The sequence below is a fragment of the Prionailurus bengalensis genome, chromosome A1 (assembly GCF_016509475.1).
Source record: "Prionailurus bengalensis isolate Pbe53 chromosome A1, Fcat_Pben_1.1_paternal_pri, whole genome shotgun sequence".
NCBI lineage: Eukaryota > Metazoa > Chordata > Mammalia > Carnivora > Felidae > Prionailurus > Prionailurus bengalensis.
This window is the reverse complement of record NC_057343.1, coordinates 142,931,982-142,957,846: the sequence shown is the minus strand read 5'-3', so window position 1 is coordinate 142,957,846 and position 25,865 is coordinate 142,931,982. Positions and strand designations below refer to the sequence as shown.

Here is a 25,865-nt window from a genome sequence, read left to right as displayed (position 1 = left end):
ATTAAAAAAAAAAAAAAAGAAATTAAGAGAAGAAAACAGAAAAAAGTGTCACTTATTTCCAGCGTTCTCTTTGTATTGTAAAGATCCACATTTCTATCAGTATCATTATCTTCCTGCCTTAAAATTTTGCATTGGCTTTTGCTGTGGTGCAGATCTGCTGCTGCTGAAATCTCTTTTCTGAGAGTGTTTCCATTTTACCTCTCTTCCTAAAGGATCCTTGCACTGGTCATAGAATTCTGGGTTATATGGGTTGTTGTGGGGTTTTTTTGTTTGTTTTTTTTCCTTTTAGCACTCTAAAGATGCTTCAAAGATCCTCTGATTCGTTATGCAGTATCCCTGTTAACTGGGTAATTGATACCACTTATGTAATTTGTCATTTTTCTCATGATGCTTTCATGTTTTGCTTTTCATCTTTAACTCTGAGTTGTCTTGGTTTGAGCTTCTTTGTGTTCATTTGGCCTGGTGTTTATTGTATGTCTTACATCTATGAATTACTGCCTTTGATCAAAATTAGGGAAATTTTGGTGATTATCTCTCTTCTTTTTTAGTTTCAGTGTACAGTATAATAATTCAACACTTGCATGCATTACTGTGTGGTCACCATGACCAATGCATTCCTCAATCCCCATCACCTATTTAATCCATCCCCCCCAACCACTTCCTCTGTGGTAACCACCAGTTCTCTATAATTAAGAGTCTGTGTCTTGTCTCTCTCTCTCTCTTATCTTTTGTTTTGTTTCTTAAATTCCCTATATGAGTGAAATCGTAGAGTATTTGTCTTTCTCTGACTGATTTATTTCACTTGGCATTATACTCTGTAGCTCCACCCATGTCACTGCAGATGGCAAGATTTCATTCTTTTTTTTTTTTTTTTTTTCAACGTTTATTTATTTTTGGGACAGAGAGAGACAGAGCATGAACGGGGGAGGGGCAGAGAGAGAGGGAGACACAGAATCGGAAACAGGCTCCAGGCTCCGAGCCATCAGCCCAGAGCCTGACGCGGGGCTCGAACTCGCAGACTGCGAGATCGTGACCTGGCTGAAGTCGGACGCTTAACCTACTGCGCCACCCAGGCGCCCCTCTTTTTAATTTTTAAAAGTTTATTTATTTGAGAGAGACAGAGTGTGAGTGGGGGAGGGGCAGAGAGAGAGACAGACAGACAGACAGACAGAGAATCTGAAGGGGCTCCAGGCTCTGAGCTGTCAGTACAGAGCTGGACATGGGGATTGAACTCACAAGCTGTGTATTCTTTTATTTTTACATCACAGGTGGTATTTTGAAGGTGCTTACCTTGACGAGTTCAAATTGTAAATTCTATTTCTTAAGCAGCAGCTTCAGTCAGTCTCATGTCATATTTTTTGTCTTCTGCTGAACTACTTTGAGTCTATTCTCTGCTTGCATGGTTCAGGAGTTAGTCAGAGATGTGGGTAGAGACTATTTGAGGAGCCCATCTCCAGCCCTTTCCCTTCTGGGATTCCCCTATTTTCTTCAGTGGCCATGATTTTTGTAGGTTCAATATTTTGGCACCTTTGGCCAGAGACAGTGGTTTGTACATCAGTGCCTCCACTTGCACTTCATCCAGTATTCGCTTGGCCTCATCAGAAAGCCAAGGGAATGGGGAATTTACTCTCTTCTCTTGTCACCTTTGAGTATATACTCCTAACCACACTCTGCTGCTGTTTCACCACCAGGGGCCACAGTGCTTTTGTAATATGTCCTTTTTTTTTTTTTCTTTTTTTTTTTTTTTTTAAGTTTTCTGTGGGAGATTGTTCTGGTACAATTTTATTCCAGAATTACCAGTTTACTTATCTATTAAAGAGTTTTAAAAATGAGCTGTCTCAAAGGAGATCCTATGAAGCCAAGAGGCAAAATGTCGTCATATGTATTCTTTGTGCAAAGTTACCGAGAGGAGTGCCAGAAGCAGCACCCAGTTGCTGCAGGCAACTTCTCAGAGTTTTCTAAGAAGTGCTCAGAGAGATGGTAGACCACGTCTGCTAAGGAGAAAGGAAAGTTTGAAGACATGGCAAAGGCAGAAACGTCCGTTATGGAAGAGAAGTGAAAACTGATATCCCTCCTAAAAGAAGTTCAAGGATGCCGGTGCACCCAAGAGGCCTCCTTCGGCCTTTTTCTTGTTTTGTTCTGATAATCGCCCAGAAATCAAAGGAGAACATTCCAAACATCCCAGCCTATCCATTGGTGATGTTGAGGGAAACTGGGAGAGATGTGGACTAACACTGCTGCAGATGACTTGAAGGCTGCTAATAAGCTGATGAAAAAATATGAAAAGGATATTCCTGCATACTGAGTTAAAGGAAAGCCTGATAAAGCAAAAACAGGAGTCGTCAAGGCTAAGAAAAACAAAGAAGAGAAGGAAGATGAGGAAGATGAAGAGGATGAGGAAGAGGAGGGAGATGAAGAAGATGGTGAAGATGAGTATGTTGGTTCTAGCGCAGTTTTTTGTTTTTTGTCTGTAAAGCATTTAAACCCCTTTATACAACTCACTCCTTTTAAAGAAAAAAACTGAAATGTAAGGCTGTGTAAGACTTGCTTTTAAACTGTACAGTGTCGTTTTTTGTATAGTGAACACACTACCGAATGTGTCTTTAGATAGTCCTGTCCTGGTGGTGTTTTCAGTAGCCACCAGCCTTATATGGTACAGTATGGGGGTTGTAAATTGGTGTGGACATTTAAAGCAGGCCCTTGTTAGTGCACAGCATAAATTAATTTTATACGGGGATAGTTGTTTTTCATCTTCATTTGTCTCTGATGCAGCTTATACGAAATAATTGTTTTGTTAACTGAATACCACCCTGTAATTGCAAACAAAAAAAAAAGTTGCAGCTACTTTGTTGACATTCTGAATGCTCCTAAGTAAATACAAATTTTTTTAATTAAAAATAAAAAATAAAAATGAGCTGCCTCTCTCCCCCAAAGTCTTTCATGTGTTCTCTCATATTTCCCATTTATGGCCCTCTTCATTCCTTTGTATAGGTCCAAATATCCTATTTGGTATTGTTTTCCTTATGACTAGAGGACTTTCTTTAACATCTCTTTTGTTTTGTTGATAATGAATTCTTTCAGCTTTTGTTTTAAAAAGTCTGTATTTTGTTTACAATTTGAAAATATTTTTGCCTAGTAAAATTTACAGTTCTAGGTTTACAGTCTTCTTTGTTCAGGATTTAAAAAGTATTTCAGGGTGCTTGGGTGGCTCAGTCAGTTATGGTGTCCGACTTTAGCTCAGTTCATGATCTCAACGGTTTGTGGTTTGAGCCCTGTGTCAGGCTCTGTGCTGACAGCTCGGAGCCTGGAGCCTGCTTTGGATTCTCTCTCTCTCTCTCTCTCTCTCTCTCTCTCTCTCTCTCTCTTTCTCTTTCTCTTTCTCTTTCTCTTTCTCTCTATGTTCCTCCCCTGTTTGCTCTCTGTCTCTCTCAAAAATAAATAAACATTAAAAAAATATTTCATTGTTTTCTGTCCTGCAAGTTTACTGTCATTGTTAATCTCTGTTTCATTGTGTACAATGTGTCTTTCTTATCTCTTCTTGGTTTTGAGATTTTCTCTCTAGCACTGGTTTTCAATTTTACTGCGATATGCCTTGACATATTTTTTTTCATGTTTATTCTGCTTCAGGTTTGTTGAGCATCTTATATTTGTGGGTTATAGTTTTCTTAAAATTTCAGCCATTAGTTTATCACAAATATATTTTCTCTCTTCTCTCTCCTTTTGGCATTTCTGGTACACATACAGACTAATTGATGTTGTCCTACTGGTCACTGATAATATCGTCAGTTTTTTCCCAGTATTTTCTCTCTGTGCTTCATTTTGATAGTTTTTATTGCTGTATACTTAACTGACCTTACCTTTTGTTGTGTCTAACTTGTTTATCTCTTCCACTGTATTTATCAAATCAGCTGTTACATTTTTCATCTCTAGATGTTTCATTGGATCACTTCTATATCTTGTGATTCTCTCCTCAACATAGTCATATTTTTGTCTGTCTTCTTGGGCATATGGAGCATATTTATAATAGTTACTGTAAAGCCCTTCTCCTTTTTTTTTTTTTAAGATTTTACTTTTTACTCTCTACCCAATATGGGGCTCGAGGTTATGATCCCAGGATCAAGAGTCACATGCTCTACTGACTGAGCCAGCCAGGCGCCTCTCTGCTACTTCTATCCTTTCTATCACTTGAGTCTTTTTCTATAGATTGATTTTTCTCATGGTTATGATTCATATTTTCCTAATTTTTTAATTAATTGGATGCTAAACATTGTGAAATTTATGTGGCTGGTTGGTGGATTTTGTTGTATTCCTTTAAATTGTGTTGGCTTTTTTTTGTTTGTGGCACACAGTTATGTGGAATTATTTGATTCTTTCAAAGCATACATTTAAGCTTTATTAGGGAGCTCAGAAATATTTTTAGTTTAGATTAATTTAATCCCACTCCTAAAGTGATGCCTTCTTGGGATTCTACTCAGCAGGCTGTGTATTTATGAGACATTTTCTCTGGCTGGTAGGAGCACGAACTAATCCTAGTTCTTTGTGATCTTTAAGATATCTTATGTGTACTTTTTCTTGTGTTTGTTTTTGGTGTTATTGATTCATTGATTGATTGATTGGTCTGGCCTCAGGTAGTTTTATGTCACTCTTTCTTGTGCATGTCAGGGCTTCGTTTAAGACTTGATGGTGGTCCTCTGTAGTGTGTGTGTGCTCTCTCTCTCCCTCTCACTGTCTCTGTGAAGTTTCTTCCTATTTGTTTTTTTGCTCTGCAAATTTGAGCAACCTTGGCCTCTGAACTTTCGTCTCTTGTCTCCTCAGCACAGTGAATCTTCTGAATTCTGTTTGAGTTGCCCCCCTGTGCTGATAGACTTATGCTTAGTGATAGTACTCAGCTTGACTTTTCCCTCTCTCTGGGTTCACAGTTCTGTACTGCTTGTTGTCCAACATAGGAAACTATTGTTACATTTCCTGCCCCTGATATTCTGTTTGGTTAAGGCAGGAGAGTAAATCAGGTCTCTCAGTTATTATTAAATTACAGCTTCATCAAAATCTGTTAACTGTTTCTAAAGCCTTAAAAATACATGGAATGTTATTGATCAAATGAAACATTAGGCTCAGCTTACCCTACTTTCTGTGTGGAATTTTCAATTTATAAGTGGTGACGTACTTGAAAATTTTCATCATCTTTTCCAGTCTCTGTATCAGACTTCTATAGCAGTGTCTTCTAGTGCTTTACGGCCAGAATATACTGAGTGAGCTATGTACCATTAGCAACTTTATAGTCAGTGCTTAAGTAGTTTTAGTTGTAAAAATGAGGCATTTTTTTTAAAGGAAACAATTGCTTAGGTACAGGAAAGAATAAGAGTGAATAAAATAATCACGATGAGAATGATGAATTTTTTAAGTACAGCAATAGGAGTAGCTAGGTCACACTTCATTTGTATATAATACAAATACAAGATTGACGTGAAGTGGACTCTTAGATATTATTTTAACACTATGACAGTGAATTGGTGTTGCTATGTCTCTAATATAAAGTATACTAGTAGTTTAAATAGTTTTTTCTCGGGGCGCCTGGGTGGCTCAGTCGGTTAAGCGGCCGACTTCGGCTCAGGTGGCGATCTCACAGTCCGTGAGTTCGAGCCCCGCGTCGGGCTCTGTGCTGACCGCTCAGAGCCTGGAGCCTGTTTCCGATTCTGTGTCTCCCTCTCTCTCTGCCCCTCCCCCGTTCATGCTCTGTCTCTCTCTGTCTCAAAAATAAATAAACATTAAAAAAAAAATTTAAAAAAAATAGTTTTTTCTCGTATAAGGTAAGTTAGTTTAAATAATCTTGCATTTACATATTCAAGATCTGGAAAAATAAAGCAAAGTATATTTTATACATTTCTAGAGTACACATTTACATATATAAATAATTATTTTTCCTTCACCATTTTAACATTATTAGAAAATATTATAGGGTTTTAAACATATATAATTCAAACCCATTTTTAGAGACTTATTCAAGAATACATAAATTTTTATTAGATAATAAATACATTATATATTTGGAATAGGTGAATTTTGCTACCAAAATGATTAGTCATCATAAAATCAATTTGACTGACTCGGGTAAATTAAAATCAAAACAATTAATTTAATATTGGACTTAAATTAACTTGATAAACCACTCTTTCTAAGAGTCCAATTAATAGGAGAAATGTAGGCTATATGTATGTAATCTAGTATTTGCAAACTTGACTTGTCATTAATTTAATAGATATTTATTAAACAATATTTGTATGCTTATTACTATATATTTCTGAATTGATAATATCAAGAGTTAAACTCTCTTTGATGTATTATGGTCATGCTATCTTGAGCTTCTAATTTGATGTTGTTTTATGGCTTCTGATGTAAGTGCAGGTATCTGAAAAAAATTGAGATTTGACTTAGAAAAATTGTGAGATATAGGTAGAGCTGTTATCTTAGTGTTTTAGGACTAGAGTCTCTAGAGAAATGCTAGAGAAAGCATTAAAAGATGCTTTCTGTGCGAGGTTGTTAGTACCTTACATATATCAACTCATTTTATCGTCACAAATAACTCTGTGAGGTTGATTCTGTCATTTCCCATATTTTATATATGAGGACAAGGTAACAGAGAGGTTAAATTATCAGATAAAGGTCATATTTCACAGTCAGAATCCAAAGCCAGGTGGCTTGGCTTCAGAACCCATCTTAGACCATTCCCCTTTTTAGAGCCATCCTTCCTGCTTGATGCTTTCTTCCTCCTCCTCTCCCTTAGTGACTTTGGCCCCTTATCAACATCTGGTGTTAGCTATCCTTTGGGAGGTATCTGGCATTGATATAACTATTCTTATGACTTAGAGATGGGTAGAAATGAGGAAGTCCTTAGAAATTGGTAGTAAATTAACTAGTTCCCCCTGGACTTCTAGTCTTCTTGTAAACAGAAAATTCTATGTTATTTATTGTTCATCCAAAACTGTTTGTACTGTTCAGGTAGTTATAATAGAACTTTCCTATTTGTTCATCTCTTCCCTTTACACTCAGATTCTCATATACTGTGTAATGTTCTGCAACAAAAATGTCCCTATAAACATAATTATTGGTGTATTTGTTTGGGTTTCTTTTGTTCTTGAATTACGTTGTTTTTTGAAACATGCTTAATCCTCTAATATGAGAAAACTGACATAAGCTTTTTAAAATTTATGTTTAGAGAATTGACTGATGTTTCATTGCTATCAAGTGCAAAATTTCATTTTTATAAGTACATGCTGCCTTAGACACACAGTTAAGCTGTACGTCATCTTCCATTTGATGTCAAATGATACCAAAAGTTACCTAGTAAGCAATCAGTGGTTATAGTACAAAAATAATCAAAGGTTTAGTCAATAACTCATGAAGTTTGATGTACTAGTATTGATAAACTAATTAAACAGATCTGCCTGTGTTCTGCCAGCCTACTGGGGCTCTGCTATGATTAGCTTTACAGCAAGGAGTGTTGTAACATTGAATGGAGGTAACTGATCAGAGAATGGTGTAGTCACGGAGCTTTAAGTACTCCCATTTCTGGTCACAGAATGGTTTCAGGGAAACTAGGCTTTCTCTGCACACCTGCAGCCAGTCAGTGCACAGGCCTCTTGTGGTCAATATTGATTGATTCTTATAACAGAACTAGAACAAATTTGGTGTTTTGCAACCTTCTGTGATTTAATATTGTTATGCTTTTTGCTATAACAGGCACAAAAGTCCTTCTCCAATAGTCAGTAATTACAGCAATGCCTGCTAGCTCAGCTGTGGTTCTGAATGTTTCAGTGTTGCCAATATAAACCCCTGGATATATTCTGGAGTTCATAATTCAGCTTTAAAAGTTGGCTGTACAGTTACTTCGTAAATAAAGGTGTTGCTGAGAAATAAATCACAGGAAGATGAGGGGATGGGTGGACTCTAACCTATTTCTTCCAAAACTTTCCAGAGAACTGTAGACTGGGTCTGAATATAATTAATATAAAGAAAGAACATTTTAAATGATTAATTTTTAAAAATCCCACAAGTTAGGGGTGCCTGGGTGGCTTAGTCGGTTGAATGTCTGACTCTTGATTTTGACTCAGGTCATGGTCCCAGGGTCATGGGATTGAGTCCCGTGTCGGGCTGTCTGCTGGGCGTGGAACCTGCTTGAGATTCTCTCTCTTTCTCTTTCTCTCTCTCTCTTTCTCTCTCTCTCTCTCACCTTTTCTCCCCTTCCCCATCTGCCCCTCTCTCCCGCTTATGCTCTTGTGCTCTCTATCAAAGCAAAACAATAATTTACAAGTTAAAGACTTTTGGAGACAATCTTCTTCTTTTTTTTTTTTTTTTTTAATGTTTTTATTTATTTCTGAGACAGAGAGAGACAGAGCGTGAGTGGGGAAGGGGCAGAGAGAGAGGGAGACACAGAATCTGAAACAGGTTCCAGGCTCTGAGCTGTCAGCACAGAGCCCGACACGGGGCTTGAACTCACGGACTGTGAGATCATGACCTGAGCCGAAGTCGGCCGCCCAACCGACTGAGCCACCCAGGCGCCCCTGGAGACAATCTTCTTAATATGCATCATTTTCTCACAGTATGTTGGTGTTTTATCTAGGAATCTCTTTGGTGAATTATAACCATTGGTGGAAGTTAGATTCCTGATATAGCAATCTAATGAGAACAGCCTTAAATTTTTTCAGTATACCACTGGGCTGTGATGTTTCATTCAGCTAATTATTGAGCTCTTACTACATGCCAGCCATTATGACAGGTTCTGCGAATATACAGGTGAATAGGAATGGTTCCTGCATTAAGTAGCCCCATGTTCATCCTAAGATGGATTTGGGAAGTATCTTACATGTGTCTGTGTGTTGATTTGGTATATTGAAAATGCTACAAATCAGTCAACTAGGAAGTGTTTATTGTCTTTTGGCATTGTTGTAATCTTAGGAACTTAAATACCTGGTTGCGAAGAAAGGAATTTTGGGGCAGATGATGGACTGCATTGGGCACTGAGTTTTAATTTTTTAAGGGTTTTAGTTTTGTTTTTAGGACTTTGTCGATCCATTCACCACTGAAGAGTATTTGGAGATAATTTTTTTGTTACTTTCATCTATAACCCTGTCTATATAGTATAGAAAAATGGATTGGTATCAACTTAAAATGGTGTGTTTAGCACCATTTCTTTTTAAAAGAGAAAAACCCCACCAGGATATTTACTCAGTATGGCTTAATGTAGTCAGTGTACTTTTAGAAAATGTATATTTTTATTTTTAAGATTTAGTTGTGTCAGTGGAAGCACCTTACATGGAACGTAGCCTTAACTTGTTTGTTCTACTTAAACTTCATTTGTAGTTTGGGGTTCTACACTGAAAGAAATATAGACAAATTGGAGTGAGTTCAGAAGAAAGCAAACAGGATAGTGAAGGAACTCAAAACTATGCTGTGTTGGGGTACCTGGCTGGCTTAGTTGGTAGAGCACACGACTCTTGATCTTGGGGTTGTAAGTGCAAGCCCCACGTTGGGCCTAGCGCTTACTTACAACAAAACTGTGTTGTGTCAGAGGAAAGTGGAGTATGAAGGAAGTAGTTGTCTTTAAAGAAGTTCATATTGGTTAGTATGACATAAAATATGGCCTGGTGTAGCACTCTTTTTCCTTTCTAGCATCAATTCCAGCTATTTCCAGTTACTTCCCCTCATTTCCTGTGCTCTTTGAACATTCCATAAACTTTTAGGTCTGTACTCTGCTGATGCATAAAAAAACTACTCAGGCAGTGGTATCTGAAGATATTTCAGAAGGAAGATTATAGTGTATGAGCTATGTCAGAAGGAAGCAGTTGATGAATTTCGACTCACATTTTAATTTTTATTTAATTTTTCTGTTCATCATAATGCTGTTTTAGACTTAACTGATTAAATTGCCATTTAGAACAGTTGTCAGATACTCCCAGTCTTATGGAGTTTTTATCACATTAAATTGGTATTGTCATACCTTATTCTTACTGAGCTGAAAATATCATGCAATATATATTGGAATGTGAATGTGAATATTACCATACAATCAGAGTTGCGGCTCCAACACCTTTTGATGAGGAGACATAAGTTCATATATATACCATGTAGCTAGAGGATAGAATCCAAGTTCTTTCTAGTATTTTTATCCTTCATTTTGAAAATACTTTTATAATTCAGTTACATTTTAATATAACATTTAAAGAATGTTCTTTTTCTTTTTTAAGTTTATTTTTCTTTATTTTGAGAGAGAGAGAGAGAGAGAGAGAGCCAGTGAGGGACAGACAGAGAAGGAGACAGAATCTCAAGCAGGTTTTGTGAGGTCAGCGCAGAACCCAACACGGGGCTCAATTCCATGAACTATGAGATCATGACCTGAGCCAAAATCAAGAGTCAGACACTCAACCAACTGAGCCACCCAGGCGCCCCTTAATATTCTTGTCTGAGTTTTGCTCAGGGATTTTTTTTATTCCCTTTGAGAGAAAGTGTTACCCGACAGAGAACTGGTTCTGAACTCAGGTTCACCTGCTCACTGCTTGAAAATCAGTAGAAGGACAAGTGATGGTGGGAAAGGAAATGTCACTTTATTCAGGAAGCCAGCAGCCTGGGAAGATGGTGGACTCATGTCCCAGAGACCATCTTTCCTGTCCAGGCAAACCCAGAAGGTTTCAAAGGGGAAGGTTCTAAGTGGGGTTTTGGGGGTTGGGGGTAGGCTGTCTGCAGGAGGAGGTGGTGCCTGGGGGAATGGCGTATGTCAACAGGACCCCGAACAGACCTGCTGGCATCAAATATGGTCAGGACTTCTCTTTTGGGAAAGCCTGGTCCTTCTCTCCTTAAGGCCGGTGGTCTGCAGATCTCAAGAAGAGTAGGTTAGTTCATCTCAGGACCAAAGGGACTTAGGTCAGCAAGCAAGGAGTATATAAGCTTGAAGTAAGTTAACCCTCAAGACTTTTTGGAATGTTGTTACAGAACAACATGTTGCTGTTATAGATTGGATTATCAAAATGCTTATTTCACAAGTTTTTTCTGTTGCCATTCCTCATGCTACAGTATATTATCTTTATATCACAATATAAGCTATGACCAGGTTCAGTTATTTTATTTCACAAAAATTGAGAATGGATTTGGTATACAAAATAATGAATTTTTAATTTTCAGTCTGGCTAGGATTACGTGATTTTTTTCTTTTCTTTTTTTTTTTAACAGATCAAGAAGTTAGTGTATGTTTACCTGGTCCGGTATGCTGAAGAACAGCAGGATCTGGCACTCTTGTCCATAAGCACTTTTCAGCGAGCTCTGAAGGTAAATAGTAGAGTGAGCCAGCAAATAGCTACAAGATTTGTGCAAAGCTGAAGGTGTGTTATTTAAAGAAGTGGACCAGTAATCTACTAACTGGCGCAGTATTGTTTTGAAAGACTTGAAAGGCCTCTCACATTGCCTATTCAGTGTCCTCAGAAAATAATATGTATATAACCAACTAGATTTTTCTCTCTGTTTCATTTTCTACATGTTTCTTTATGTTCTTCGTAATCCTTATCATGCATCCAAGAACTCTTCATCACTATACCTAATTGTTGAAAGTGTGCAGTGAGGGGATGTGACTTTTTTTTTTTTTTAAGTTTATTTATTTTTGAGACAGAGAGAGAGCATGAACGGGGGAGGGGCAGAGAGAGAGGGAGACACAGAATCGGAAACAGGCTCCAGGCTCTGAGCCATCATCCCAGAGCCCGACGCGGGGCTCGAACTCACGGACCGTGAGATCGTGACCTGAGCTGAAGTCGGTGGCCGACTGAGCCACCCAGGCGCCCCGGGATGTGACTTTTTTTTTTTTTTCAATATATGAAATTTATCGTCAAATTGGTTTCCATACAACACCCAGTGCTCATCCCAAAAGGTGCCCTCCTCAATACCCATCACCCCCCATCAACCCTCAGTTGGGATGTGACTTTTGAAAGAGAAAATTTATAGCCTGCAGCGTTGTGTCATTGTGAAACTCTAAAAACCCAACATGTTTAGTAATGAATGATCAACTAGAATTATAACCATTACTTTTCTTGTTCAAAGAAATAAACATTTAGTAACTCTTTTTCCTTATCCAGTGTTCATATACTGGTTCTTTAAATAGTGTGTGTGTGTGTGTGTGTGTGTGTGTGTGTGTGTGTGTGTGTGTATATGTGTTGTTACATTGAATCCTGTGAGCACCTGTTAGCTGTCTCATAGAGATGTCTTTGAAATATTAAACTTGAGATTTTGATGCATATTTTTACACTCTTTCTAGGACCCAAATCAACTAATCCGTGCAAGTGCTTTGAGAGTTCTGTCAAGTATTAGAGTACCAATTATTGTACCTATTATGATGCTTGCTATTAAGGAGGCTTCTGCTGATTTATCACCATATGTTAGGAAGAATGCAGCCCATGCAATACAGAAATTGTACAGGTAGGTGCTTTGTTAATAATACCAAAAATGTTATATGGAATGTTATAGCCCATGGAGGCTTATTTTATTAGCCTTATAATTAAGGCTTATCCTTATACTAAGCAAAACCCAGTGACTGTTTTTCTCCTCACATTCTTTAGACATCTTTAATTTTATTTGGGTTATAGAGACCCTATCCTGGTTTTTACTTGTGAGCCTGTTAGGACCTGTGATAATGTATAGATTTTATAACTTAAAACTGAATGGAATTTTAATTGTCATTTTTGTAGTGTGTCTGTCATGTACACATACACATAAATTATCAGAAACTTAAGATTTTTTTCTGTTCATTATAGGGTAGAATCTTATGCGTATTATCTTTTCAGCTTACTTTGTTCTCCTTTCTTCCACCTTTTCCATCCTTCTTTCCATTCCTTTCTGATGTTCCCTTCCTTGCTTGATTCTTGTCTAGAGGTATTTTATTGAATTTTAAAATGCTCATTTTGAAATACAGCACCATACCATATTTGTATGATATTTATTAAAATATCATATGATGCCTCGATGTTTGTGGGAAACAAATTGCTTAAGTAAAAGAGTTATTATCTGTAATAATTTGGTATTAATTTCTGTTACCATTGATTCCACAAGCTTTTATCAAGATCATTTTGTGGTTTTGGTGTCAGGTTATATGTGTAAGGTGTATGAAAATGGTAGAGGGTGTATTAACACATATTTGGTGAAAAAAATAAAACAATGAAAGGCAGTTTATAATTAAATAAGATATTAGCATATGATGCACACACACACGCACACAAAGGCCGTGATTTTTTTAATGTTTATTTATATTTGAGAGAGAGAGACAGAGCACGAGTGGGGGAGCGGCAGAGAGAGGGAGACACAGAATCTGAAGCAGGCTCCACTCCAGGCTCTGAGCTGTCAGCATAGAGCCTGCCACTGGGCTTGAAGTCACAGACCATGAGATCATGACCTGAGCCAAAGTTGGATGCTTAACTGACTGAGCCACCCAGGTGCCCTACACGAACCAGATTTTGATAGGATATGGCTCAGAGGTGATCAGGGCTTCATAATGTAAAGATGTAATGAAGTGGGGTTAGGAAAGACTGCTTGGAGAAGGGAGACCGGAGCTAGAATTTGAAAGAATTAAAAGGTTTGTTCAGATAATTATAATGGTTAGCAATAAACTTATAATAAGTGTATAAAAAGTAAAAACTCATTAACTCAGGTTAACTGTCAAAGTTATATCATACTTATCACTCTTCTTTTTACATGCTTGCAGAATAAGATCCAAGCTTACTATGATGGATTATAAGTCCGTCACTGGACCCTGTTTTACCTCTCCAGCTTCAGCCCTTATTCTCCTTGCCTGGAATTGAGTAGCTTGGTACTGGCTATTCGTCCTCTACATAAAATATTTTTATCTTATTACCATCTGTTTAGTCTTTACCTGGAAAATTTTCTCCTTTCTTTAGTTCTAAAGTCAAATTGTTAAGATTCATCCGAGATGTCACTTTTTATAAGAAACCCTCCTGCCTCCATTGGTGCTCTTGTTATTCCTGTAATCCCTTATACATATCTCTGTTATGTGGTATGCTTATGTTTGGGACTTTCTTTACTAGGCAGTCTTATTTACCTTTATATTCCCATTCTTCAGGTTCTCAGTAAATGGACATTTGACTTACATGTTAGGAAGAAATTATATTGTCAATATTTCAGTGCTTAGAGCTACTAATAGGAGGCATTTCCTAATTTTTTATATATGTGTGTGTGTGTGTATATATATGTGTGTGTATATATATATATATACATACATATATATACATATACATATATATGTATGTATATATATATATATACATACATATATATACATATACATATATATATGTATGTATATATATATGCCTTATAGTTTTTGGTTTTAGATGTCAGATTTTGTAATACATTTAGTTCATTACTGAACTAAAATGATAACAAAATTCTTATTTGGGAATTCTCTGTTTTTGACCGTAGTATATCCATAGTCAGCAATGATCACTGTCTTATTAACTTTTCTCCCTTGGTTAAAAAAAGAATTTGTACTTTATCTACTTGTAATTACATTTTTAAGATTTTCCAACTATTTTTAGAAGTGAACTTGATATTTATTTGTTTTTAATGTTTATTTATTTTTGAGAGAGAGAAAGCAAGCATGAGTGGGGGAGGGGAAGATAGAGAAGGGGACAGAGTTTCTGAAGCGGGCTCTGAGCTGACAGCAGAGAGCCTGATGTGGGGCTCAAACTCACGAACCCATGAGATCATGATCTGAGCTGAAGTTGGAGGCTTAACTGACTGAGCCACCTAGGCGCCCCTGAACTTGATACTGTCTTAATGTTATTAGTATCTGGATTTAGTTAATATGAGCAACTTTATAATTTTTTTTTTAACGTTTATTCATGTTTGAGAGAGAGAGAGACGGAGTGTGAGCATGGAAGGTGCAGAGAGAGAGGGAGACACAGAATCTGAAGCAGGCTCCGAGCTGTCAGCACAGAGCCTAATTTGGGGCTCGAACTCACAAACTGCTAGATATGACCTGAGACAGAGTCGGAAGCTTAACCGACTGAACCACCCAGGTGCCCCAATACGAGCAACTTTAAAGAAAAAGATTAGGACACATTTGGGAGAAAAACATCCCATTTTATTTCAGATTTGTTTTCTATCTTCACGTAATTCTTGCTCTCCTTCCCCCCTAAACAAATTTCTTAATATTCTTGAAATGATTAGCTTCATTTAAAATTAGAATTAAAGGGAAAAATGTTAATGTGTGTTCTTTTCTTTTTATGTTTTAGCCTTGATCCAGAGCAGAAGGAAATGTTAATTGAAGTAATTGAAAAACTTTTAAAGGATAAAAGTACAGTAAGTGATACCTTTTTTTATATCAAAGTAGAATTTGTGTGTGTGTGTTTTAAGTTCATTTATTTGTATGCGTGTGCAAGTGGGCAAGGGGCAGAGAGAGAGGAAGAGAGCGAATCCCAGTCAGTCTCCATTCTCTGAGTGCAGAGCCCATTGTGGGGCTGGATCCCATGAACCGTGAGGTCATGACCTGAGCTGAAATCTGAAATCAAGAGTTGGACGTTTAACTGATTGAGCCACCCAGGCGCCTCAGTAAAACTGTGTTTTATTTGTATAGTATAATTTTACTGTACTGTATATTTGATATAATTATTCTTACTGATTTGAAAATGGTATAAATATTAATGGGCCTTATTAAAATCCGTGAAGGAAAAAAATGACTTTAGAAGAGAAGTATTACATTTAGAATTTTAGCTTGTTACACGTTTCATCATCAGAGTCTGAAGAAGAACAAGTTGGAAACAAAAATCCTTTCTTTAATCTGTGACTGAATTGTTGACTGCTTTTAGTGCCAAAGTTTTTATTTCAAGCGATGATTTATTAGGATTTTTAAAGGTTGAATCAGCTGGAAACAAATAATTGTTTTAAAATGAAGTACTAAGAAGTATTAAAGAAATACTAAAAAATACCTCTTTTAGAGGAGTATGTTTTAGTATTATAAATGTGTATTTTTAAATATTTTAAATATTAAAAAATACTCTATGGGCTCCGTACTGGGCATAGAGCCTATTTAAAAATATTCTGAAACATTTTCATATGTGCATGACTGTTTTATTTCTGGTAAGAGTGAGCTTACTGGCTAATGTTGTCATCTTTCGTGAATGTATGTATCTCTTCCCCCTCCTTTCCCCACTCCTGTTCTTTGAGTGTAGTGATAATGAGATCTCATAATAGTGATGACCCATGGGGTCTGTGAGCCGACCTCTGGAGGATCTGGTATCTTCGATGGAGGCTTCTGTACCCACCCCCGCAGCTGACACTATCAAGGAAAAGGATTTCTACGTGTCTTAGGATGCTGTCATCAAGTAGCATGTGTATCTGTGCATAGCAGCTGTCTAATAGAGTAGCCACTAGCCTCATATAGCTATTGTTGTATGGCTTAACATATGGTTTATCCGGGAAAATGTTGATTGTGCACTTGGGAGGAATGTATAATCTGCTGTTGGTGGGTGGAGTATTTCTGTAGATACATGTTAGGTCTAATTGGTTTATCGTGTTGTTCAGGTCTTCTGTTTATTGATCTTTTGCCTGGTGGTTGTATCCATTATTTAAAGTGAAGTATTGAAGTCTCCTATTATTGTAGAGCTGTCTGTTTTCTCCCTTCAATTCTGTCACTGTTTAATATATTTAGGAGCCCTGATGTTAGGTGCATGTATATTTATAATTGTTTTTAATCTTCCTTTTGTCATTATAAATGTCTCTCTGTTTCTAATAACACTTTTTGTTTTAAAGTCTGTTTTGTCTATATAGCATTTCAGCTTCCTTATGGTTGCTGTTTACATGATACATCTTTTTCTTTGCTTTTACTGTCAACCTGTTAGTAGTTTTGAATCTAATATGTGTCTCTTATAGACACCATATAGTTTTTAATTCACTGTGACACTATGTGCCTTTTGATTACATGGTTTCATCCATTTACATTTAATGTTATTAACATAGTTGAATTTATAGCTGCTGTTTATTGCTTTTCTGTATCCTACCTTTTTTGTACCTTGTTCCTCCTTTACTACTTTTTTTTATAAGTAAATATATTCTTTTGAACATTTTAATTTCTTTAATAAGTTTTTCACTATGTACTTTTCTTTTTTCCACTATGTACTTTGAAAATACTGTATTTTACTTGAAATTATGGGTGGGATCCTAACCCATCCAGCAAATTTTTTTGTGTCTATAATGTAATAGAAATCTTCATTGTATTTCTTCTATACTGTTTGATGTAATGTAGGAGGTAAACAAATATAAATTTGCCCAATAAATGAAGATAGAAAAGAAATTTAATTCCTATTTAAAAATGTTTATTTAATTTGAGAGAGAGAGAGAAGAGAGAGCATGAGTGTGTGGAGGGGCAGAGAGGAGAGAGAGAATCCCAATCAGGCTCCACATGGAGCCCAATGTGGGGCTCAATCCCATGACCATGAGATCATGACCTGAGCCAAAATCAAGAGCTGGACACTCAACTGACTGTGCCACCCAGATACCCCTCTTTTTTTGTCTTCGGTGTGGCATACTTGTTACTCTCTTCTAGGACCCAGATTAGAAATCAGTATTATGGTTAATTTGGTTTTATTAATAATATAAAAACATTTATTTCTTTGATATGCAAGACATTTGGTATAAACCGTGGAGAATAGAGTAAGATCTATAAGAAACAGATCCTTTATTTTAATGTAATTTACCATGATTTCTCTTGCATTATAGACTAAAAGAAATTTGTTGCATGGCCCAGGAATGAAATCATGAATGAAATGTATATGTGTGCATGTCTTCCCAAACAAGATACGCCACAGCCAGAAATTACAGTCTTTGGAATTAGACAGAATTGGGTTTGTCCTACACTTCTGCCCCATGGTAGCTATGTATTAAGCCTTCATAAATCTCAGTTCCCAAATTTGTGTGGCTTATAATTTCTAATGTATAAAGTTTTATTTGTGTTGAAAGAGCTGTTGTATGTAAAACCCTCATTATAGTGCCTTGTGCTGTAAAAGGGGATTAAATAAATATTCCAAGTAAGAAATAAATGACACAAAAAGAATGTAAAGGATATATATTTTTTGTAAATTTGAGATAGTCGGTTATTGATTTCTGACCATTTATTTCTAAAATATAGTAGAAAACATTGAGTACTTGTTCATAGTAGGTATTTAATATTTGTTGAATGGTTGTGGAATTAATTTGGTACTTTTTGGTGATGGTAATTATGGGTTTACTATCATTTTTAGTATTTTGCTTCCCAAGTGGTATACATCATATTCAGTGTTCACGAGCAGATCTTTTGGGGGCTTTGATGGTCTCTTATATGAGGCACTCCTTTTTCCTAAAGTGTTACTTACATGTTTATGTAGTTTTTAATTAAAAGGACATCTATATCTATTTTTCTATCTGTATTAAGTGGCAAAGTTTACACAGATGCCTCTAATTCCAGTACAACAGCCCAGGATTCCTTCTAGCCTCTTGCCTTTTCAGCTTCCTTCTCCAACATTAAAAAATGTGGCTTTCATTATTGACAATATATTTAGTTACTTGTTCCGTCCCAAGATGCAGACAAAGTGTTTCAGAATTGCTAGCATGTGCCTTTGTGGGAAGTGGTGAGATGTGGACTGCTAATTGAGTTAAATATTGGTTTAGAGTTGTATTGATATGTAGTCTTCTTTGATGTTACTGTAAATTGAAATTGCTTCATCCTTATATCATTGAACTTGTTATATTGGTATATAAAAAGGGCTATTGATCTTCTCTATGGTAATTTTATATCCTGCTCCTTTACCAAGTTCTTTTATTGTTTGATTTAATTATTTTATTCATGGTTTATTCTAGAAAATATAATGTCTGCTAATAGAGTGATTTCACTTCTTCTTTTCCAACTCTAATGACTAATTAATTTCTCTTGTGTAATTATATACTTGGGTACTTACTAGTATTAGTATAATATTCAGTAGAAGTGGAGATGGTGGGCATCCTTGTCTTATTTCAGTCTAAAGGAAAGTGTCCGTAATGTGTCTGCGTTAAGTAAGATGCTGACCCTGATGATTTCCTCTTTATCTTTGAGACCTAATGGTTTTAAATGGTGTCTCAGGGTTATTTGATGTGGGTTAGTTTTTTTTCCTGGTACTCATTGAATGTTTTTAAAATGTAGGTTTCTGGCAAAGTTTTTGTTGTTGTTGTTTTGTTTTGTTTTTTTTAAGATCATAGTTTTAAACATTACTTCTGCTTAGTTGTTACTTTCATTTCTTCAGGGATTTAAATTTTATGTAGGTTGGATCTTCTTTGCCTGTCTTACATTTCAACCACTGTGGGTTTTTTTTTTCTTCCTACTTTTCTTTAATTCCCTTTATTAAATTTTCATTCAGCTGTTTTCTTGCAGGGGCACCTTGCAGTTTAATCATCATGTCTGATTATTTTCTTCCCCTCTCAGTTTCTTTCCTGGTTTCAGTCAACTCCTGTTACATTTCTTCCTGATGTCTTTTGTTTATTTCTTTTCTCTGTTTATGAATTTCTGATTCACGTTCATTTTTCTGATCTTCATACACTTCGTTGAGGGTACTTCATTTTGGAGTGTTGTGTTAGACAGTTTTCTTTTGTTTTGTTATTAATTTTTTGTGTGGGCAATTTTCATCAGTTGAATTGTTTTGATTTTCATTTTCTGTTTTCAACACTTGTAGATTACTCACATCTTTACATTTTCTTTGGACAGGGTTGGTGGTTTGAGTTTGAGGTAGTTTGCAAGATTCCTAGCACAAGAAAACCGTTTTTGACAGAATATCACAGTATGCTTTTTTATTAGATGGCTGTTTTGCGGGAAAGCATGTAGGAAGGGGTGTATGTCCTAAAGTTATTTTGATTTTGTTGTTGTTCTTCTGAATTTCCTCCTCTTATTTCTTCTTTTCTGTCACCTTACATTTTCTAAGGAATTCCTCTTTCTCTACCTCTTTTTTAACTGTTTTCTTCTTGAAATTTTTCTTTTCCAAGACAATCTCATTGAATCTACCCTCCATCTCCTACCCCCTTGAAATTTCTACTTTGTAATCCACTGTGATCCATGAGGAATCTTAGATAGTATGTTTACACTTAGAATACTCTTTCTTTTCCTCCTGTTGATTTTAGTTCTTTCTTTTGCTCACCACCAACTTCTGACTGTTTTGGTAAAGGCAGTTTTTTCCTGACTGCCACACGTCTTTATGAGTTTTTATGATATAAGCATGAAAGATAACTCTCTGGCATTTAGGGCTTATTTTTCTACTTACATGTAATTTGAAGTTTGGGGATTCTTTGTTTTTTAGTTATGCTTAGGACAGTTTTTCATCTTTGTTTTTTCTGGCTTTGGGATGGGAGATTCATGTTTACCTAGGTACCATTAAACTTGCTTACCCATTATTTAAATTAATTATGTTTTGAGAATATTTTGTGATAATTTTTTCCTTTGTATGATTACATTCTGTGGTAGAAAGGTTTAAAATATTCTGGTATTTATGCATATATATATATAGGGATTTTAGCTTTATGATTACTTAGTCTTGTCTCTTGTAATTCTTTGTTGAAGGAAGACAGCTGTATTTCCTTTCTCTCCCAAGTTAGTATCGGTATTGACATTTAAAACAGTAAGAATTCCAAATAATTTTTGTTTAAAAATTTCCCATTTAAGGGAACTAGGTCTGATTTATTTCCACATTTTGAAAAGGAATTTATTTGTTATCATCAGGAGCTTTTGGGGATTATTATTGTCATGTTGACATTGCTATTGCTGCTGACAAATATCAATTTGAAAGGTGTTAATCTGTTTAAAAACTTTTCTTTACTTAACATATTGGCTATGAGATACACCTTCTGTTGCTTCTTTTAGCCTAAATGAAGACTTTCTAATAAGTTCTCAAAGACAGTTCTATAATTCTCATTTTAAGGAAAGATAGAAATACAAACATAACTAAAATAGAATGCTCTTTCCATTTTACTAGAGTAAGACCAAAATTTATCATATGAATAGTCCTTTCCTAAAAATACATAACTTTGGTTTAAGGAATATAGTTATGGTTAAGGAATATAAGGGTTATGGTAAAATAACTAGAACATTTTAGGGTTACTTAGGTAACTGTTGTCTGAAGATTATCTTTAAATTTTGAAAGACACCTCACAGTTATAGTCAGTGAAATTAAAAGAGAGTATGTTGTTTATGTTCCATTATCCTCAATCAACAGTTACAAGATGTTTTTTACATAATTTCTTTATTGTATATTTCTAGATTTACTATTTTTATCCTATATTCTCTATTTAACATATCTTGAACACTTCTTTACTATATACCTTTTTTGATATTCTATTGTAAATTCATTTTTAAATTTTAATACTTTCTCTGGTTTTTCTTTAAGGTAGAAATCCATATTTGTTGAACAATTTAAACATAGCAGTGGACATCTTTTATTTAGAATACCTCAAAAGCAGGGTGGTATTATTTCCTTTTCCTTTCAGGTTAATTGTAAAGAAATCCTTTTGATAGCATTTAACTTTCTAATAGAAAACAGAGTTTCTTAAGAACACAGATTAGGTCATTGCTTACTGGAAAACTTAGTTGTTTATATATATTTTTTATGACAGAGTTTCTCCTTAATTTACAAAATGATGTTTAATGAATATATTGGTAGTTCGTAACTAAATTATAGGGGTAAGACACCATTTTATAGGTTATTGATTTAATGTTGGTAAAAGCTTCACTGTAGTGGGCGAAAAAAAAACCCACACCTCTGATTTTGTGCAGATGTTTTATTGTGATAGATCTATTATCCAGCTATTAGAAGATAAATGACTGATCTTTCCCATTTTCCATGCCTCAAGAAAATTGAAATAAGAAGGGGAATATCATTTGGGCTGTATGATTAGGGCAGGTTGGATGGCCATTAATTTAAGAGAAGAAAATCTTGGCAGCATTGGCCAACTTATACCATATTATCAATCAAACCTTGATGCACTTCTTGTGATGACCCAGCACTCTCAGGTTTTTGCAACGTTAATTAGAATTCATGACAAAATAGATGCAAGGAAACGTTTTGTACCCTTCATAATTTTATAGAAAATTTATTGTTATTAGAGGAACCATTTGCTTAGTGTGATTTTTTTCATTACCAGCTTGTCAACTAGCATGGATAATCTGGAGAAAATATGAACTCCATAGATGGGGTGTCACTTTTGTTGATGGTTCATGTAGTTTACCTTGGAGCACAGCTAATGGCTGAAGTTCATAGCAACAGCACAGAAAAACGTGGCAACCAAGGGAAGATAAATGAACCATGTTTATAGCTTTAATATAAAAAATACATAAATGGAAAACTGCATTTGAATTTGATGAGCTCATTGCTAGTTTTGTTGGAGTGATTTATTTTTCACCTTATATAAAAAGCTACTATTGACACAGTGAGATGGAAATTAACTGTGTGTTTTTGGGAAACCAATATTTTTGGTTTTAAAATCTGAGTAGATCATTTTATTTTAATTCTGGAAGTTTTATAGAATATTGAACATTTAATAGACCAAAATTATCGATTCTGGCATTGGTTAGCCTAGGGTCAGTTTGTTAAATCCATACGATAAAATATCTAAAATGGTCAGTTTTATTTTGTGAAGGTACTTTTCTTTATATTCTTCCGAATTATTTTTGTGTTTTCTTAAACTTTATTTGTACTTGAGTAATTAGTTTCTTTTTCCATGTTTTCTGTTAATACTTCAGAATTATGTTGTACCTATAGCTCTTGGTGTCATAAATTTAATACCTTTTGGTAGCTGATTTTTCTTTTAATTGTTTGGTGTCTACTAACCACTTTGAAAAAAATCTGGTAGTGTTAGGCAAAATAACTTGATTTTACATAGTATTTCTTTAATAGAAACTTTGTTGGATTGCTGCTTCAATTTCACTGACTATTGTATTCTAAGTGGTATTATTTATTTTTGTACTTTAATATCCTTTACGAATTCATATGTGTGTCTTAATGTAAGATTGGCCTAAATATAAAATATATAGATGGATAATCTGTTTCACAAATACTAAGTTATTCTATAGTTTGAGGTCATAAACTTAGTTGTTTTTAAGGGATTTTTAAATAATACTAATTCTAAGCATTTAGAAATATGATTATCACAGAATATAATTTTTGAAGAGTGATTTATGCAGAAGATATCAAAATGTGGAGATGAAAACATGAACTTAACATCCTTTCCATATCAATAGCAAATGGGAAATTATATGTATAATACATTTTTTATTTAGTTCACACAAATAATCAATTCTTTGCTTTTTCGATTGAAGTGCATTCATGCTGGGACCAGCAGGCACCAGTACATGGGCAGGGCTGGAGTCAATAAATGCGGCTTCACGTTTATACTGATTGGTAATTCATAAAATCCCCACAGGACTGGAAACTTGTTTAGCATAATAGCAAGTCTATATTCTGAGCTGTTTTCTTTCAATTGTATTGTTGGTTGCATATTAATAAACTAAATGTCAGCCAAGTAGAGGGACAAACACTAAAAATACGAATATCATTGTATCTAATATTTTTCAAAAAGTACCATTTCAGTAAGTTACATTTCTATTTAATTGCTTATTTTAAGTCATTGGGGAAATTTTAGACACTAAAATGAAGATCCCTAGTGTTTAGAAAGAATATGATATTAATTTATTTTTTCAACAGTATTACATTTTGGCTAACTGCACATATATCAATGGTACATATATAGAAGTATTTGTATATTATGTATTCTGCTTAGCTTGTATCTTTATACCAAAGATATCTTAATTTTACCACTTTGTATGACAATTACAAAACAGCATTTATGGTTCATTAATTGGTCTTTGAGGGAGCTGTCTTTTGTTGGTAATATATTATTTCAATTTATACACATTGTTATATAGGTTATATAAAATTTTAGCCTTTGTATTTTCTTTGTAAATATATTGGTAAAAATTAACAGGTGGATTAAAATGTTGAAGATTTGAAAGTGTTTTGTACCAGAAACACTTACAAGTTCCTCATACACTTTAAGATGAATTCATTGTCATTCTCATTTTAAACTGACATGATGTGGTCTTTGTTATTGTCTTGATTTTTCTGAATGTTATGTACTAAATAATAAATCTTTAGATTGGAATTTAGGTTAGCTTAAAAATGAAAAATGTACATGACGAATATGTTGAGTCCATCCATGTGTGAACAATTCATTGATATTTAACGTGACAAAAAAATTGTTGGATTTGTAGCACTGATACTTCTCTAATTGTAATACTTCAGGAAAGTATTAGCTTTTCAGACATGTTACAGCTATAAAAATTCTTTGAGTGAGTGACACTTAAAATTTGTTATTTAGACAATCATTTTGTTAATTAAATAACTGAATTCTTTAAACATTCATTGTCATAACACTGATTGTATCTCTGTAATGCCTAAATAGAATCTTTGATGGGGAGGAAGATTCCCTAGACACATTTTTTAATGAGTTACTATTTCTTTCTTTTCTAGCTGGTAGCTGGCAGTGTTGTGATGGCTTTTGAAGAAGTATGCCCGGATAGAATAGATCTGATTCACAAGAATTACCGCAAGCTCTGTAATTTACTAGTTGATGTAGAAGAGTGGGGGCAGGTTGTCATAATCCACATGCTAACTCGATATGCTCGTACACAGTTTGTCAGTCCTTGGAAAGAGGTAAGTGTTGAACAATCTTCCACTTAATGAAGATTAAGAACATGGATGGGCTTTTAAAAATGTGTATAGGAGTAAGATAATAGAAGTCTGCATATTTATGGAGGACTTTTTTTTCTTATGTTCTTTTGGAAAGCAGAAAATAAATATAAACGCAAGGATAATTTTTCATTATTTTGGTACCGATTGACCTGTCTTTAATGACATAGTGTATAAACTTTTAGTATGATACCTGGCAGGAGGCCCTTGTTAGGAGCAGCAGCGTGATACAGTGTTTTCAGGGATATTGCCAAATCATGGATTTTTTTTGCAGTTTGTTGCTTTCATATCTTTAAGTCTCAACTGCTCAAGTGATTCAATGATACAAGTGGGTAATGTGCTTCTAGCACATGTAAATTTAAGAGAATATCTTGCCTTTAATGGTAAATATTACTGACCTTTTAAACTACTTTTTCCTAGTTTTGTATTTTAAAATGTTTGTTTTCCTTTTTTTCACTTAAGCTGATAGAATTTTAGTAAAATTAATAATTAAATATGCCTTAAAATGAAGTTGTTTTCTTTGTGCGTATTAACATTAGAGGTATACCTACCTAGACACATACCTTCTTGTTACTTTATTGACGATTGAAAAAATTTTACTGCATAGTTTGCAATAGCGATCTCTGTGTGTATATATTTAATATTTAAGTGTAAGTTTTAAACTTGTTTAAAAAAAGAAATCATTAAATCTTATAAGACTAGCACATTCATTCTCATCTTGTGATATTTCTTTTTTGTCTTTTTCAAAAGCAGGTGGAAGTGGGTGGGAGGGAGGTTGGACAAAATGAGTGAAAGGGAGTGGGAAGTACAGGCTTCCAATTATGGAATGAATAAGTCATGGAGATGAAAGGTACAGCGCAGGCAATATATTCAGTAGTATCGTAATAGTGTTGTATGGTGACAGATGGTAGCTACACTTGTGGTGAGCACAGCAGAATGTGTAGAGTTGTGGAATCTCTATGTTGTACACCTGAAACTAATGGAACATGTGTCAACTACATTTAAATTAAAAAAAAGTATAATACTTTTTTAAAAGTAAAATCTATAATAGATTTTTAAAATCAACTGTGTAAAAAGTAAAAG

General features: G+C 35.0%; 1 protein-coding gene and 1 pseudogene across 3 annotated transcripts in view; both read left to right on the top strand.

Moving 5' to 3' along the window:
* AP3B1 (adaptor related protein complex 3 subunit beta 1) overlaps positions 1–25,865 on the top strand; it is a 262,894-nt gene that overhangs the window by 57,693 nt on the left and 179,336 nt on the right. For all 3 annotated transcript variants that reach the window (XM_043592664.1, XM_043592657.1, XM_043592673.1), the window contains exons 4-7: positions 11,221–11,316; positions 12,293–12,453; positions 15,282–15,348; positions 24,564–24,746. In XM_043592664.1, coding sequence (XP_043448599.1) covers positions 11,221–11,316; positions 12,293–12,453; positions 15,282–15,348; positions 24,564–24,746 — 507 coding nt within the window. The remainder of the gene's footprint in view (positions 1–11,220; positions 11,317–12,292; positions 12,454–15,281; positions 15,349–24,563; positions 24,747–25,865) is intronic.
* Positions 1,818–2,890, top strand: LOC122490138 (annotated as a pseudogene).